Source organism: Leucoraja erinacea, chromosome 1 (assembly GCF_028641065.1).
Source record: "Leucoraja erinacea ecotype New England chromosome 1, Leri_hhj_1, whole genome shotgun sequence".
NCBI lineage: Eukaryota > Metazoa > Chordata > Chondrichthyes > Rajiformes > Rajidae > Leucoraja > Leucoraja erinaceus.
In genome coordinates, this window is record NC_073377.1 from 73689539 (window position 1) to 73706894 (window position 17356).

A 17356-nucleotide genomic window follows, 5' to 3' on the forward strand; every position below is an offset into this window, starting at 1 on the left:
AAACTTTGTGCATTTCAACAGTGGATGGAAATTCTAACCTTTTTGACTATTTGGCTGGGGGGGGGGGGGGTCTATGACCAGTATGTCTTCCGCAAGGATCAATGCTGGGACCTCTGATTTATAAATGACATGGACAAAAGTGTACTTCAGAATTACGTTTCCAGGCAACACAGTGGAGTTGTGAACAGTGAAGAAGGATATCAATGAACACAGCAGGATAGAGATCAGTAATAGATATGGGCATAGAAATAGCAGATGGAGTTTAATCTGGGCCGGTGTGAGCTATTGTGCTTTCAAAGGTCAAATGCAGAGAAAAATATGCGGTTAACAGCAGGGCCCTTAACACTGGTGGACAGAGGGATCTTGGGGTTTAAGTCCCTTGTCTCAAAGTGGAAAGGCATTTGGATCTGTGGGCAGTGGTAGGGTATGGATTATGTGCGGCAGAAAAGAGTTGGTTTGGTACCATGTTCGGCACAAACATTGTGGATCAAAGAGCCTGTTCCTGTGTTAAAGAGGGAACTGCAGATGCTGGAGAATCGTAGGTTACACAGAAAAGCTGGAGAAACTCAGCGGGTGCAGCAGCATCTATGGAGCGAAGGAAATAGGCAACGTTTCGGGCCGAAACCCTTCTTCAGACTGAGGATAGTCTGTCTGAAGAAGGGTTTCGGCCCGAAACGTTGCCTATTTCCTTCGCTCCATAGATGCTGCTGCACCCGCTGAGCCTGTTCCTGTGCTGTATTGTTCTATGTTCGTGAAGAATTGGTTTAGTGTGACTGAAATTATAGTTTTTGTTATGTAATAGTAAATATTGTACCTTTTGATCAGAATGATCTAGAAGTTTCAAAGCAGTCGTTCAGCAGTCTGGTAGTCTGATAGTCAGGAGGGGAGACCTGATAGGTTTATAAAATGATGAAAGGCCATGTTGGGGTAGACATTCAGAATCTTTTTTCCAGAGTGGAAATGTCAAATACTGGAGGGCATAGTTTTATGGTTAGGGGATGGAAGTTTAAAGGACATTTATAGGACAAGTGGGACATTTTTTTACACACAAAGGTGGTAGTTGCCTGGAATGCACTGCTTCTGGGCAGAGAGGCTTGTCCCTGTGCTGTACTGTTCTATGTTCTATTCCTTATTCAGGGCTCTCATTTAACTTTTTTTCCCTGTTGCCAGCCGGGCAACCTCGGCAGCTTTTTAAGTTGCCAAATGACAGTTTAGGTGGTCATTTAGGACGGCTTGCATGACGCGTGTGATAATGTGCTCGGATGCAGTGCATAGTTACCAGTCGGAATTATGGTCGATGAAACATTCACATATTATTTCAGCTTCAAATAAAGTCACAAACTAGACATATTCACCAATCAAGACATGATATATACCACTATGACAGGCAGCAAAATTACAATACAGTATCTCATCTCTTTTTACACGTTGCAATGAATGCAATTTCTATTATTTCTTTCCACTTCCAGTGTATGATCAACCTCGGTGAGGCAAAGTGCAGGCTTGGCGATCGCTTTGCACAACACCTCCACTCAGTTCGCAATAACCAACCTGATCTCCCGGTGGCTCAGCACTTCAACTCCCCCTCCCATTCCGAATCCAACCTTTCTGTCCTGAGTCTCCTCCATGGCCAGAGTGAGGCCCACCGCAAATTAAAGGAACAGCACCTCACATTTTGCTTGGGTAGTTTACACCCCAGTGGTATGAACATTAGCTTCTCCAATTTCAGGTTGTCCTTGCTTTCTCCCTCCTTCCCCTCCCATTCCCAGCTCTCCCACAGCCTACTGTCTCCGCCTCTTCCTTTCTTTTTCCCGCCCCTCCCGATATCAGTCTGAAGAAGGGTCTCTACCCGAAACGTCGCCTATTCTTTCGCTCAATAGATGCTGCCTCACCCGCTGATTTTCTCCAGCTTTGTCTACCAGCAGGATCCCACCACTGGCCACATCTTCCCATCTCCTCCCCTGTCGGCTTTCCGCAGAGACCGCTCCCTCTGTAACTCCCTGGTCAATTTGTCCCTTCCCACCCAAACCACCCCCTCTCCTGGCACTTTCCCTTGCAACCACAGGAAATGCTACAGTTGTCGCTTTACCTCCCCCCTTGACTCCATTCAAGGACCCAAACAGTCTTTCCAGGTGCGGCAGAGGTTCACCTGCACCTCCTCCAACCTCATCTATTGCATCCGTTGCTCTAGGTGTCAGCTGCTCTACATCGGAGAGACCAAGCGTAGGCTTAGCGATCGCTTCGCCCAATACCTCCACTCGGTTCGCAATAACCAACTTGATCTCCCAGTGGCTCTGCACTTCAACTCCCCCTCCCATTCCGAATCTAACCTTTCTGTCCTGGGCCTCCTCCTAGGCCAGAGTGAGGACCACCGCAAATTGGAGAAGCAGCACCTCATATTTCACTTGGGCAGTTTGCACCCCAGCGGTATGAACATTGACTTCTCCAATTTCAGGTAGTCCCTGCTTTCTCCTCCGCTTCCCAGCTCTCCCTCAGCCCAATGTATCTGCCTCTTCCTTTCCCCCTCTTTCTCCTGCTTTCTCCTCCTCCCCTCCCCCCCCCCCCCCCCCCCCCCCCCCCCCTCACATCAGTCCGAAGAAGGGTCTCGACCCGAAACGTTGCCTATTTCCTTCGCTGCACAGATGCTGCCTCGCCCGCTGAGTTTCTCCAGCATTTTTGTCTGCCCATTTACACAAGTTCTGTTATCCCACTTTCCTCACCCACTCCCTACACATTAGGGGCAATTTTACAGACAAGTTAACCTACAAAGCCAATGTGTCTTTGGGATGTGGGAGGAAACCCACACGCTTGCAGGGAGAATGTGCAAATTCAACACACAGTGCCCGAGGACAGGATCGAACACAGATCTCTGGCGTGTGAGGCAGCAAGTCCACCAGCTGTGCCACTATATTTTATTTTCCAACACACAAAAAATTATACGTTGATAACTTTGGTTACTAAAAAAAATGAAAATATCCATTTTCAGTTTTAAATCTCTAAGTGACGTATGTCCCCCATTACAGCAACTGTATGGTTTAATTCAGTTCAAGACTATGGGGCAGTACATTGGCCATAAAGTTGCTGCCTAAAATTGCCAGAGACCCGGAGTTGATCCTGAATGTGGGTGCTGTCTGGATGGAGTTTGCTCCTTTTCCCTTTGATCGCATGGGTTTTCTCCGGGTGCTCTTGTTTCCTTCCACATTCCAAAGGTGTGCAGGAACCTTTTTCAGACCCAACCCAAAACGTAATATTTTCCATTTGTCCAGAGATTCTGTCTGACCTGTTGAGTTACTCCAGCTTTTTGTGTCTATCTTCAGTTCAAACCAGCATCTGCAGTTCCTTCCTACACACACGATACTACACGATAGAACTTTATTAATCCCAGGAGGGAAATTGTGTGTGTGTGTGTGTGTGGGTCTCTCTCTCTCGCTCTCTCTCGCTCTCTCTCGCTCTCTCTCGCTCTCTCTCGCTCTCTCTCGCTCTCTCTCTCTCGTTTATAACATTGTTTACAGAGTACTATGTTTACATATTCTGTTGTGCAAGTAAGGATTTCATTGTTCTAACTGGGACGTGAGAGAATAAAACACTCTTGACTTGCGTCGCTAATGTGTGGAATAGAACTAGTGTACGGGTGAACAGTGGTCGGCGTGGACTTGGTGGGCCGAAGGGCCTGTTTCCACGCTGTATTTTTAAATTAAACTAAAAAGGATAAAACCAGAGGAAATGTAAAGAAGGGTTTCTACCCGAAACGTCAACCCAATTTATTCTATCCATGGCTGCTCCATGGAATTCCCCCGCACAATCAAAGCATGGAATAGTCTTCACCCTACCAGTTACCCAACTAGACGCAACTAAATTTAAGGTAGCTCTTTTTTTCCCCAAGAACCCTTTTTTGCTTAAGTCCAATTCAAAAGAGTTTTATTGTCATGTATCCCAGATAGTACAATTAAATTCTTGCTTGCTGCAGCAGAACAGAATATGTAATCATGATACAGAACTGGAGATAAAAGTTCGGTATGCCTATATACCACAGACCATATATATACACAATAAATAAACAGATAAAGTGCAATAGGCTGTTTAAATTCCGTTTGGACCAGGAAACCAAGAAGCAAGAATTACTCCAGGGAGTTACTCCAGCTCCAGGGAGTGATTCTGCGTTGGTTTTCAGCGGTTGTGGCGAGGCGGCGACCGGACAGCAATGGCGACCAGATCTCCCACAATGCAAAGGGAGGGAGAAAATACACGGTGCCGACCAGTTGCCATGGAAGTGCAAATGTGCAGGGCAGCCGATGATGTGCTGGCCGTGGTTGTGCGCATGTGCAGGGGGAGGATGTTCAAGACGTAGCAATGCGCATGTGCAAGGCGGCCGGCCGTGCCGGCGGTTGAGGGGCGGGCGGATAGCGGAGAACTGGCTGCCCGGACACGGATGGCGGGTGGAGACGGAGAGTGACAGAGAGAGAGAGAGAGAGAGAGAGAGATATAGAGAGGGTGGTCCACTCAGAATTAAACGATAGGTGTCCCGGGTGCTTTCCAAGCCGGGCAAAATGGCATGGTATTTAGGTTGCCTGGCGTGACTTTAGGTCGCCATTGGCACCCGGGCAACCGTTAATTTCGACCCCTGTTTATTTAACTTTATCAACACTCCAGTGCATATAAAGGGAGCTCTCATTTTCCCCAGTACCATCTCCAAGAGGCATTTCCTCTAACAAGATCTTTAATCTCACATCCAAGCTTGTGTAATGCTTCCAGAAAATAGATGGCCTTTCCAACTTTTTGGGTCCTCCTAAAAAAGGATACAAAACTCATCTTCTGACAGGAGATAGTTCTACCTCCTTATCTTCTTGTTTATTGCATTGCTCTGTCATATCATCTTTCAACACCATGAGCCCTCCTGCATAGAATTGTCTGCATTTTGCGATTATAATGACTGTACAAATTCTTGTCATTAAGGGAGCTGAAAATTGCCTGGAAGGTCTTTCGTTCGTCATTACGGGAGTCTTGGAATCCATGGAACGCGATGATGCAAAATCTTTAATTGAGCGCTATGGAGGGAAACTGACAGGAAATATTAGCAAGAAAACAAATTACCTGGTGACTGGTCGCGATGGTGGGCGATCAAAACTCGACAAAGTGAGTAGCTGTTTGTAGAGAATGCCACCAGTAAAAATATGAGTTACAATTGATACCTCTAGATTTCAATACTGCTGATAATAGTAGCATTGGTGTTGGTGACCTTTAATAACGTCGCAAAAAACTGGTGCAATGCTGTAATCATACAACTTTGAAATTTGATGTTTTTTCTTCTTTGTTGCTTTTACAAATTTCTGATGTTATTTTGTCCATTGTTGCTTCCTGAAAGCATCAGATATGGGGTTGATCTTTTTTCATTCAAATTAAGTATTTTATTTCTTTTAATAAATAATATAGGCTGAAAGTTTTGGAACAAAACAAATCGATGAAGATGGGCTGTTGAATCTCATTCGTAAAATGCCAGGAAAGAGGTCCAAGTATGACATTGCAGCTGAAGAAGAGGTCAGTTTTGAAGAGACTAAGTACTTTCTAACATTTTAGTTTTGTGTCCTGCACAAGGACATAAGGAAGAAAGCTGTGAGCTGATCAGGATTGATATCTTTAAACAAAAACATGACTGTTATTTTATTGTTTTGAGTTGAAGAAGTAAGTAGTCATTATTTACAATGTTTTATCACATGGTGATCAAATTCCAACATATGTTAACTACATTTGGTGATCATTTTACTTTGTTTCTCTCTTGGTGGCACAGCATTCTCAATTCTTTCCAGTTATGTAGGTCATTTGGAATGGAATACTTTATTTTCACATGTATCAAGGCACAGTAACAACAGCTACTCACTTGGTTTCCAAACCCGAGGTATGCGAATAGTCGCCACATACAGCCACATACAGCGCTGACAAAATTACAAAGTACCCCGGCCGGATCCTCCTTTGTTCTCTTCCACCCCCTCCACCTCACGGCGGTCCTCCCATGCTGGGCCCTTCATTAGTCTTTCACCTCCCTCACGGTGGTCTCCCTACACTGGGTCCTCCACAGTTGTTCCCCATCCCTCCCACACGACGACCGCGGGGCACCCTGCAAGGTTTTGCTGCCGCCGTGAGGCTTTATCGGCTGCCGAGGCCCTCGCTCCATGGTCCCAGGCACCCTTTGCCGACCGGTTTCTCCGCAGCCTCCTGGGAGGCGTGTGGGCGCGAGTCAGGCCTACCATGCGGGTTCCGGTCCGCGTCACGGTTCTTCGGCAGGTGAGTCGGGGCCCACCGTGCGGGGGAGTCCTTAGTCTCTACGCTCTGCGCGGCTCCCTGGGATTCTCCCGCCGCGTGCACAGCACCCCAGGGAGTCGACTTGATTGAAGTTGATCTTTGCACCACCTGTGGATTATCATGATAAATTTAACGTAAATGTTCACCCAAAGGTTTTCTCGTACAGTTGCATATCAATGATTCAACCTAGTAACTAAAAGAACATATGTGGTTTTAAGACTCTTAAATTCTCTTAAAACTGCTTTCTGGCTTATTTCTGAAACTACATCGCTAATGTTATGCCTGCTCTATTGGGTTAGTATCATACCGACCTAAAAAAATCCAAAGCTGAAGCATGTGGAGTGCCGAGTAATGAAGTTTGTAGTCAAATTATCTTTGTCTGAATAATCTGAAACATTTGTGGGAATTGTGGTGCATTTTTAAGGGAATTGAATGCAATAGAAGCTTGACAAGTAAAATGCCCAGACCCTTCATCCAAGCATTTGAACGAATAACTAGTAAAACTGGACCTTGTATGCATGTTCAAGACACACATCAATGCTAATGATAAAGCTTCCTTTGCGAATTAAAATAAAGAATCACCCTTTTATTTATTTATTTTTTTTAAATTGCAGGTTAGAAAGACAAAATCCAAAGTGCTAGAATCTGCGAAGATATCGGACAAAAATGAGCATACTAAAAACATCTCGCCACCATCAATAAAACAAAAAGAGCATAAAAAGAGCAGCCCTGCAGCAGAGAATGGCGAATCTTCAGGATATTTGAGGAGCAATTCATTTGGAGCTAAAACCTCCGCCAATAATTCTACATCGAAGTGTGATCGCCAGCCCCAGAAGTTGGTGAAGGAGTATAGTTTGCTGTGGGTGGATAAATACAGACCCGCAGCGCTGAAGAATATAATAGGGCAACAAGGGGAACAGAGTTGTGCAAATAAATTGGTCCGCTGGCTGAAAAAGTGGCATTCAAACCACGTTGGAGGCAGCAAACCAGCAGGTGAGAGTGATGCTGTTTCTTTGCTCAGTAATGTCATTTGAATTCCTGCTTGAGGCAGCTGAAGGCACAGCCACCCATGGAGAGGGTGGGTTCCACAAATGGGTGAGGGCAGAGTGAGGCTCCACAAATGGGGCGGCACAGTGAAGCAGCGGTTGAGTTGCTGCCACACAGCGCCAGATACCCAGGTTTGGTCCTGTCTACAGGTGCTGTCTGTTTGTACATTCTGCCTGTGACCGCGTGGGTATTCTCCAGGTGCTCGGATTTCCTCCCACATCCCAAGGGCAAGCAGGTTTGTGGGTTAATTGGCTTCTCTAAATTGTTCCTAGTGTGTAGGATATAACTAGTGTAAGGGTGATCGCTGGTCAGTGTTGACTCGATGAGCCAAAGAGTCTGTTTCCATGCTGTATCTCTAAACTACACTAAATAAATGGACGGAATTCAAGAAGCTGATACGAGGGCAATATATCTGGAGGAAGTGTGGGACAAACTTGTGGAAGGTGATTTGTTCCCAAAGAGCCCGATTTTAAATGTAACTATGTCACAGGGGAGGGGATTGAAGGAATTTGACATGTCGTATGCATTGTTCAGTAACTTGAGATAGCAAATCTCAGCACTGTGGTGAAGTTACTGTTTTCCCCAAACTCCACACCTTAACAAGGATCCTAACCCAAACCATCACCTATCCATATTCTCCAGAGATGTAGCCTGACCTGTTAAGTTGGCCCAGCACCTGTGTTTTGCTCAAGATTTCAACATTTCAGTTCCATATTTCTCCACCCCATTTATGATAAATCAAAACACTTCAGACATGGGGAAATTTCATATCCCATTCGGGAGTATTCCTAAGGATAACTAAGGCTGTACAAGACCCCTGCAAGTAATGGTTTGGCCTTTCTGCACAATAGGGTATTGTGTAGAAAGCCTTGCGCATTCAAGATATAACGTGGAATAAATTCTTATTTCTCCTCCCAGGTCTTTTGCCTAAAAACAAAATCTAGTTTTGCCTAAAAACACTCAATCTAGTTATTCCGAATGAAAGGATCTCTGGGTTACTCCAGCATTTTGTGTCGACCCTCAAGAATACATTGTTGGGCATTCTTACAAAAAAAACAATATACTTTATGCACAATTCCAGCTTAAATGTAATGTGTGCAAATGGCATTTTGTGTTCATTGTACAGTGAAATTCAGCAAATTTGGTGGGAAGGATAATGGTTCAAGTTTCAAAGCTGCTCTGCTGTCTGGTCCTCCTGGTATAGGTAAAACAACCACAGCTACACTTGTATGTAAGGTAAGAATACTTGTGTATTGGGACAACATGAGTTTCTCTTCTATAATTCACATGCAGCATCTTTTTATAATGCAGGCGTTGTATTCAGCAGCCACAAATCAGTGCAATGAATCTAGCAATGAGACCGAGTCCAAATCCATTGTGATACCATTAAAGGTTGTGGTAGCTTCATGTTATGCTGTTGGATTGTTTGAAGTCCAATGATCTAGAAATAATAATTTCAATCCCACAAGTCTGTTTGGTAATTTAAATTCGGTTGATTAATCGCATTTTACATTCATCAATATCCATGATATTGAGCACAATCTACAGGAATGCTATAATAAAGGTTTACCAATTTCCATTAGGCCAAATATATCCTCAATCGATGAATTCTGCATGACCCCGTATCCACAGTAATGTGTTCTATGTAATAGGAGCAGAGAGGTTCTACTGCAGTAGTACAGGGTCTTGGTGAGACCACACCTGGAGTATTGCGTACAGTTTTGGTCTCCAAATCTGAGGAAGGACATTATTGCCATAGAGGGAGTGCAGAGACGGTTCACCAGACTGATTCCTGGGATGTCAGGACTGTCTTATGAAGAAAGACTGGATAGACTTGGTTTATACTCTCTAGAATTTAGAAGATTGAGAGGGGATCTTATAGAAACTTACAAAATTCTTAAGGGGTCAGACAGGCTAGATGCAGGAAGATTGTTCCCGATGTTAGGGAAGTCCAGGACAAGGGGTCACAGCTTAAGGATAAAGGGGAAATCCTTTAAAACCGAGATGAGAAGAACTTTTTTCACACAGAAAGAGGGGTGAATCTCACTCTCTGCCACAGAGGGTAGTTGAGGCCAGTTCATTGGCTATATTTAAGAGGGAGTTAGATGTGGCCCTTGTGGCTAAGGGGATCAGGGGGTATGGAGAGAAGGCAGGTACGGGATACTGAGTTGGATGATCAGCCATGATCATATTGAATTGCAGGCTCGAAGGGCCGAATGGCCTACTCCTGCACCTAATTTCTATGTTTCTATGTTTCTATGTTCTCACTTTCCTCTGGAATGGCCTGGTATGCCTCTTGATTTCCCAAGTAAGAAACTAATGGTTTCTTGAGCAATGGAGAATGGAGGACTATTGGCCTTTTCAGTGAAGTTTATATCGCATGATAAATTTGGTAAAGAAATGATTCTCGAGGCACTTTGTTTTTCTGCAGTTACTCTAGCACTTATTTTTTGTTTTTGTTTTTTTGGTATGATATTCTCCAGAAACATTTGCTGTCGTGCTGAGTTACTCCAGCACTGTCTTTTTTTGTAAACTAGCATCTGCAGTTCCTTGTTTCACTTTTTCGTATTGCTTAAGCTTTAGAAAGTAAAAGGGGTAGTATTCTGAGCACTTTAAGTTCACTTAAAACTTCCTTTATATATTCTGTATCTGGCTGCTTACATTCAGCAACTTAAAACAAATTAAACTGTTGGTGGTAAGAATTCTGTTTGCCAAAGCATATAACTGGAACCTTTGCTGCAGATCCTGCAAATTGATCAATGTAGTAACTGGATAAAGCTAATGCCCAAATACAAACGTTGTATTTCTTCTTTTGTTTAGTGATGAGTGCATCTAATTTGTGTAATTTGTATGTTTGCTAATTGATGCACAATCTTTAGTCAATTGTTTGTTGTGTTGAATGAGAAAACATTAATATACTGTGCAATCTTTCAACCAACTCTCTGAACTTTGGATCCTCTATATTTGCATTAGTTTTCTCTCCCAATGAGAGGATTATGATGGGACCTTTTGGACCAATTGATCCAATTATTCAGGAATAACGTATTTGTGGTCTTCCATTTGTACATTAATGTTATTTTTTAAGCTAATATTGGGGGATGCGGGGTGGGGGAGGAACTTGTCTCTTGTAGAAACCTTCTGACCGCAAATGTTTCTATTTCTGCTGTACTGCATAAAAGTGCAACTAATTATCTCCATTTCTGCTGAGTACCCTTTTTTACCCCCATAGGCTGCCATCTAATATTCTCCCTGTCTGGTTGATGTCATTGTTCATTGCTCTTTATTCTAACAGTATGATCTGGTCATTGCTCCTCTCTGCATCTCCTATCTAGCTTAGCTGGATCTCCTGTTGTGGGATCAAAAATGTGTGTACGGCTCCAGGTTTGAGAGCCAGAGTACAGTGTCTTTCTGTGCATACAGGTGGTTCTGTTATAATGCAATGGTTGTATTCCTAATAAACCATAACCATGGAAAATTGCGTTATACAAGCAATTGTGTCAATGGGGGAGAAGGGGTTAGGGGGGGGTACAGAGTTTCAGACACAGTTTTTATCCTCCATGGGATTTTCAAAAATAAAGATCTTTATAATAACGATAAGTATAATTTTGCTCTTTCAGTCTGAAATAGTAGGCAATACGTTATTGGTTAATAAGGTTTCATTGCATAAGTGTCAATAGAAGCAAATACTTGTCAATTTTAATGGCCAGTTGCAATGAAACTATCATGAAATTGCAGAGTAGTGAATGTAGCTCAGCCCATCACGTAAAATCAACCTCCTTCCCATACCCCAGGATCCCCATCTACACTTTGTCGCCTTGGAGAAAGAAGCCAACATAATAAAGGACCATTTGCATCCTGGTCATTCTCTCTTCTCCCTTCTCCCATCAGGCAAAGGATGCAAAAGCCTGAAAGTGCGTACAACCAGATTCACAAACGTATTCTTCTCCCTCTGTTATAACTCTACTGAACAGGCTCTTGTAAGCTAAAGGTATATTTCCAATCTCCCAACCTACCTCATTGTGGCTCTTGGACTTTTTGCTAAATCTACACTTTCTCTGTAACTACGACATTATATTCTGAACTCATTATATTCTGCACTCGGTTGTGTTTCTCTTTGCATTACATGATGTGCTTGCCTATGACTTGATTGTACTCGCGTGTAGTATGATTTGACTAGATAGCATGCAATCGTAGATTTCTTTCACTAATTTGGTATGGGTGAGAGTAATACCAAGACATTTTTCCAGGACAACTTTTTTTTCAACTTATCTGTTTCCAAAACAACTCGTAATTTTTTTAGCTCCAATCCGAAATTATGTTACAACTAATTTGTCTTGTGTAATACCAATAATGGTTCCCTAATTTATCAATTGCATTATATCCAATTTATGTTATGGAAACGCACATTATAAAGGAACTACCTGTACTTTAAATTTGATCTGCTCAATACACAATGATCTTTAACGTTTCTGGAGATATGCATGTTTACCGATCTTCAGTTTCATTGGGGGACATTTGATGACTGATGTGCTAGCTATTGTGATGATCTCGTGTCTCATAGTGGGATTTGGGGGCTGTGGGAACTCTGAAATGGAAAAGTTTAACTTAGGGAGTGATCAGGAGCTGGGGTTTGGAAGAGTGGAGAGATTGGAGTTCAAATGAATTAACATTTTTAAGTAAATCATGATTCTCTTCATTTCTTCATTTGCTGTATGTCATATGAAGTATCTTAGCATTTTGTATTCTCTCTACTCTGTGACTGTCGTTCAGCGCAGCGTATGTCCCTTTAACAGGGTTTATTCTTAAACTGATGAATTGCAATTGTGTCTTTGTCTGGAAGGAACTGGGATACAACTATGTTGAACTCAATGCCAGTGACACTCGCAGCAAGAACACATTGAAAGACGTGGTAGCAGAATCAGTGAACAACACCAGCATCAAAGGCTACTGCTCCGGTATGTACTCTATGTGCAAGGTTTAGATCTGGACTTACTAAGATGTTGCTGGCACTACATTGCATATGGTTAATTCATTTTTTAAACTCTTATTAATGCCAGGAACTTCATTGCTAAGTACCAAACACGCATTAATCATGGATGATAATAAAACATATTAAAAATAAAATTGAAATTGAATTTTAAGGATGGGATGGCTGGTCAATCCATGGTCGGGGCCTTCCGAGGATGCCCCGGGGGCCTGATGGCTCTCAATGGAACGCCGACGCCACCCCGGTGAGCACACTGACCTCTTGATTCAGTCTTAGTCCACAGGCAGAGCCGCAGGACCCCGCGTTGTTAGTCAGCGCCGCGCGTTGGGAGCTCCGCAAAAATAGGCACTTTGCGACCCCCGGTAAAATGTTTCACACTGCTGGAGCTCCGGTCGATCCCGGCAGGAAATGCCCCCATCCTAGGTAGTCCCACCTGTGGGGGTATGGCCCGAATAATACGTCCTCACCAGGAAGCCTGAAGGAAACCTCTTCTATAAAAACACAAAAAAAAACACACTTTTACATAACTAAATAAACAAAAAAACAAAAAGATACCGGGCTGTAGGTGGAGGCCGCTGGCACCAGCGCCACCGGAAGTACAACAATACAACTTACCCCTTCTAGCAGCTCGTTCCATATACCCACCTCTCTGAGTGGAAAAACTTGCCTATTTAATAGGTTCCTATTAAATCTTTGCCCTCTCACCTGAAACCTTGGTCATCTGGTTCTTTACTTTCCCTATTCTGGGTAAAAGAGTCTGTGCATCTACCCTGTCTATTCTCCTCGTGATCTTGTACATCTCTACAAGACCCTCCTGTACTCCAAGGAATATAGTCCTAGCCTGCCCAACCTCTCCCTATAGCTCAGGCCCTCGAGTACTGACATCGATGGGAAAGGGGAAGTACACGGGATCTGGGGGTCCTTGTTCATCAGTCTATAAAAGTAAGCTTGCAGGTACAGCGGGCAGTGAAGAAAGCAAATGGCATGTTGGCCTTTATAACAAGAGGAGTCGAGTATAGAAGCAAAGAGGTCCTTCTGCAGTTGTACAGGGCCCTCGTGAGACCACACCTGGAGTATTGTGTGCAGTTTTGGTCCCCTAATTTGAGGAAGGACATTCTTGCTATTGAGGGAGTGCAGCGTAGGTTTACAAGGTTAATTCCCAGGATGGTGGGGCTGTCATATGCTGAGAGAATAGAGCGGCTGGGCTTGTTTACTCTGGAGTTTAGAAGGATAAGAGGGGATCTCATTGAAACGTATAAATAAGAAGGGGGGAGAGGGGGGGGAGTCCAGAACCAGGGGCCACAGTTTAAGAATAAGGGATAAGCCATTTATAACGGACGAGAAAACAGAGAGTTGTGAATCTGTGGAATTCTCTGCCACAGAGGGCGGTGGAAGCCGGTTCTCTGGATACTTTCAAGAGAGCTAGATAGAGCTCTTAAAGATAGCGGAGTCAGGGGATATGAGGAGAAGGCAGGAACGGGGTACTGATTGAGGATGATCAGCCATGATCATATTGAATGGCGGTGCTGGCTCGAAGGGCCGAATGGCCTACTCCTGCACCTATTGTCTTGTCATTCTCGTAAATCTTCTCTGCAGAGGGTTATTCATTTAAATCATTTTTATCCAGGGATCGCCGAATATTTTACAGTTTAATTGAGACTAGGGTGTCTGTAGAAAGAATGAATGCTGATCACTAATTATTGTTTGCAAGTATTTAATGAAATGATACTGCTCCCCTGCAGGAAAGTAGAAACTGCTGTGGGAGATTATTAGTTTCAAATACCGATTTCCCTTGGTCTTGTCACACTAGCAGGCAGGTTGAGTTCCTGTTTCAACTGTTTGCGAGGAATGATATGTCTGACATTGGGTGTGTTCTGTTTCAGGAGCTGATTTCTCTCATTAAGCAGACCAAGATTCCTATCATCTGTATGTGTAATGATCGCAACCATCCCAAGATCCGCTCGTTAGCAAATTACTGTTTTGATCTCCGTTTCCAGCGGCCTCGACTAGAGCAAATCAAGGTGTGGCTCGAGTAGTTAAATGTCTATTTCATCATTTGATCCCCTCCGAGTTACTGTGGCTACTTGTTCGTTTAGAATTCGTGCAAAACTCGCTTTATGAAGGTGGTAACTAAATACCAGTACAGGTTGAACCCTAATTATCCTGCACTTCCGTCACAAATTCTTGACATATGCCAGGACTAGGTATAATCTCTCACCCTTATCTGTTCAAATTCTTCTTCATTGCACCATTGAAGCCTGGCTTTGTTAACATTTGCACCATTGAACTGCTGAATTTGTTTTAAGATTTTGTGCACCTTTTATGCAATCAAGGCAAGTTTATGACGGGCTAAAATTGGCGAGCATTTTGCCAGGAACTGCGAATGTTCACATGGCAATGGCAGCATTTTATTTTCTATAAATTCTATAAAACTTTCTTACTGCACAAACACACCAATGATCAGCATTGAAGGGAATGCTAATGTTATTGTTGACCCCAATACTTTAGAAATATTGCAAACATTGACCCTCAATAAATTCTTCTATAAACCAATTTTGTCCTCCCTTCAGGGTGCAATGATGACTGTTGCTTTTAAAGAAGGCTTGAAGATCCCCCCTCCAGCTATGAATGAAATTATACTTGCGGCCAGTCAAGATATCAGACAGGTTAGTGTTTGCAATATGAATGGTAGAGTTGCTTTCAAGATATTATGTGCATCATTGCAGACTTTGGTGATATTGTCAATTTGCAATTTTGTTCTCATTCTGTGTATAATTGTAAGCTCTTTGTAGTTGTATTAAACTCAATGCTTATTGTTGCTGTTTGAAAATTTGAAATGCTTTCCCCTCAATTTGGTTTTCAGTATAAAAAAAATTACGTCCATTATCATGTAATTTATAAGTGGTTAAGATACTCCCCAAGATAAATTGAAAATAGAAAAAGAAAAATCTTTCCCATTGCCAATGCTTTCATTGGGACTCGCTATCAAGGTCCCAGTTTGTGGTGTTGGCAGCAGTCTAATCTGATGGTTGCATCAGTAAACCTTTTCAAATGCATGTCCTAGTACTCTTAAATTTGATTTCTGCCTCTAACACCATTTCGGGCAATGCGCTCCATAGTCTTGTAGAATTTTGTTTTTCTTTCCTCTATTCTTTCTCCTATTACTTTAAATTTGTTCTGCCTGAAGAAAAGTGTTCAAAGATCAAAATCTCAAACTCTAATGGGCTGTAGTGATCTGTCCGTCCGTCTGTTCTCCTCCCCAATCCATATGTGTCAGTGATGTGCCTGAAAACCATTGGTGGGAAAAGTAAACCAATGTTGGTGTTTGCTTCCTGGCCAATTTAAGGCACTGATGTTGTTTAACCAGCTCTGAAGTGAGTTGCTCGCTCAATCTGGATGCCTGACACCATACTCCCAACAGTCTACATTTCTGCTTGGTTAAGGCAAGCAACCACCACAAAATATGTAATGTGTCCTCACTGACGGCAAGGAATCATTGACCCAAGACTGGACAGATTGGGGAACCTTACCTAAAGGCACCAAGTACTTCTGGTCTGTCTCCGATTTCATGGATTAAGCACGAACAGCGTAAGAGGCATAACACCGTAAGCAATCCATCCACGAGCTCCAACTGAAGATTACATCACCTCCCACAGAACTAAATTGGAAATACGTCTTCCCAGACCTCCGATTACCCAATAAGGCGTTCAGAAAAGATTAGAGAAATATAGGGAACATTTACCTGAAGATAGATTGGATTGAATGGTGTGGGATGCTTCCTTTAAATCCAATAAAGTGAAGATGCAATTGAGGCATAAAAATAATGGATAGGAAGTATCTGTTTTCCATTTAGCAAAGGCAAGTAACAAGGTGTTTAACTTAAGTGATTTGTAGAAAGATTAGGTGAAGTGCTGAATCTTTAAGTGCGAGTGAGTTTGGAATGCATTGCCTGAGAGAATAGTAGAGGCATGGCATTTAAAACGCAAGACACACAGTGCTAGTATAATTCAGTGGATGAGGCAGCATTCCTGGAGAACATGTGTAGATGATGTTTCAGGTTGGGACCCTTCAGCACTTTTTCCCTTTTGTTTACCAGCATCTGCAGTTCCTTGTTTCTACATTTTAAGAAATACTTGGGTATTTGAAGTGATTTTTGCAGCAACCAAAGACTGGTTAGGTTGGATATGTGTGTATTTTTTCTGCTGGCATTGGTTCCTTCATGCCCTGTAGATTCCTGTAAACTATGAAGCCTTGTCAGTTTTTGTTGTTTCAACATTTTGTTTCTAGGTCCTGCATAATCTCAGTATGTGGTGTGCAAAAAATGAGACATTGACATACGATCAGGCGAAAGAAAATGGCAGGAAGACCAAGAAGGACATTAAACTGGTGGGTTTTTATTTCAACAGCAATTTATTGTTGAAGATATTTTAGGGATAAAAATAATATTCAAATCCCTAACTGAATGCATGACTTTGTGTACCGTCACATACTGATTAGTTCTTGCCTTGTTCAGTTTGTATTTTCTGGTCATGTTGGAATGTTGGTTCTCTTCCCATATTGAATATCAAGTCATTAAAAATTGTCAGGCAAAAGTACCATGGGGGAAGAATGAAAATCACATACTTTGCCTTGCGTGTTAATGTTTCTGATAATCCAGCAACTAACTAGAGCAAGATAAAAATCTTAGTTTAAAGAAAAAAAACTTTTCCCTATTGCTTTAGAAATGTCTGGGTCTTTTTGTGCTCAAAATAAATAGATAAATAATGATTGCAAAAATTTGGCGTTCTAATTTCAGGGTCCCTTTGATGTTGTGAGGAAAGTGTTTTCTGCTGGAGAGGAAAGTGCTTCCATGAGTTTAATAGACAAGTCTGACCTGTTCTTCCATGATTATTCACTTTCACCGCTTTTTGTTCAAGAAAACTATCTGCATGTGAAGCCGGCGGCCTCTGGGTAAGTAAAGACCAACCGCTTCCCTGTTGCTTTGTGTCATCTTGGGTGTCATCTTATGAACTGAAATGATTTTGG

General features: G+C 42.7%; 1 protein-coding gene across 1 annotated transcript in view; it reads left to right on the plus strand.

The window, feature by feature from the left end:
- rfc1 (replication factor C (activator 1) 1) overlaps positions 1 to 17356 on the plus strand; it is a 55782-nt gene that overhangs the window by 29075 nt on the left and 9351 nt on the right. The window contains exons 11-20 of the mRNA XM_055637555.1: positions 4954 to 5133; positions 5431 to 5535; positions 6912 to 7290; positions 8471 to 8580; positions 12185 to 12299; positions 12402 to 12446; positions 14168 to 14352; positions 14902 to 14997; positions 16619 to 16717; positions 17127 to 17281. Coding sequence (XP_055493530.1) covers positions 4954 to 5133; positions 5431 to 5535; positions 6912 to 7290; positions 8471 to 8580; positions 12185 to 12299; positions 12402 to 12446; positions 14168 to 14352; positions 14902 to 14997; positions 16619 to 16717; positions 17127 to 17281 — 1469 coding nt within the window. The remainder of the gene's footprint in view (positions 1 to 4953; positions 5134 to 5430; positions 5536 to 6911; positions 7291 to 8470; positions 8581 to 12184; positions 12300 to 12401; positions 12447 to 14167; positions 14353 to 14901; positions 14998 to 16618; positions 16718 to 17126; positions 17282 to 17356) is intronic.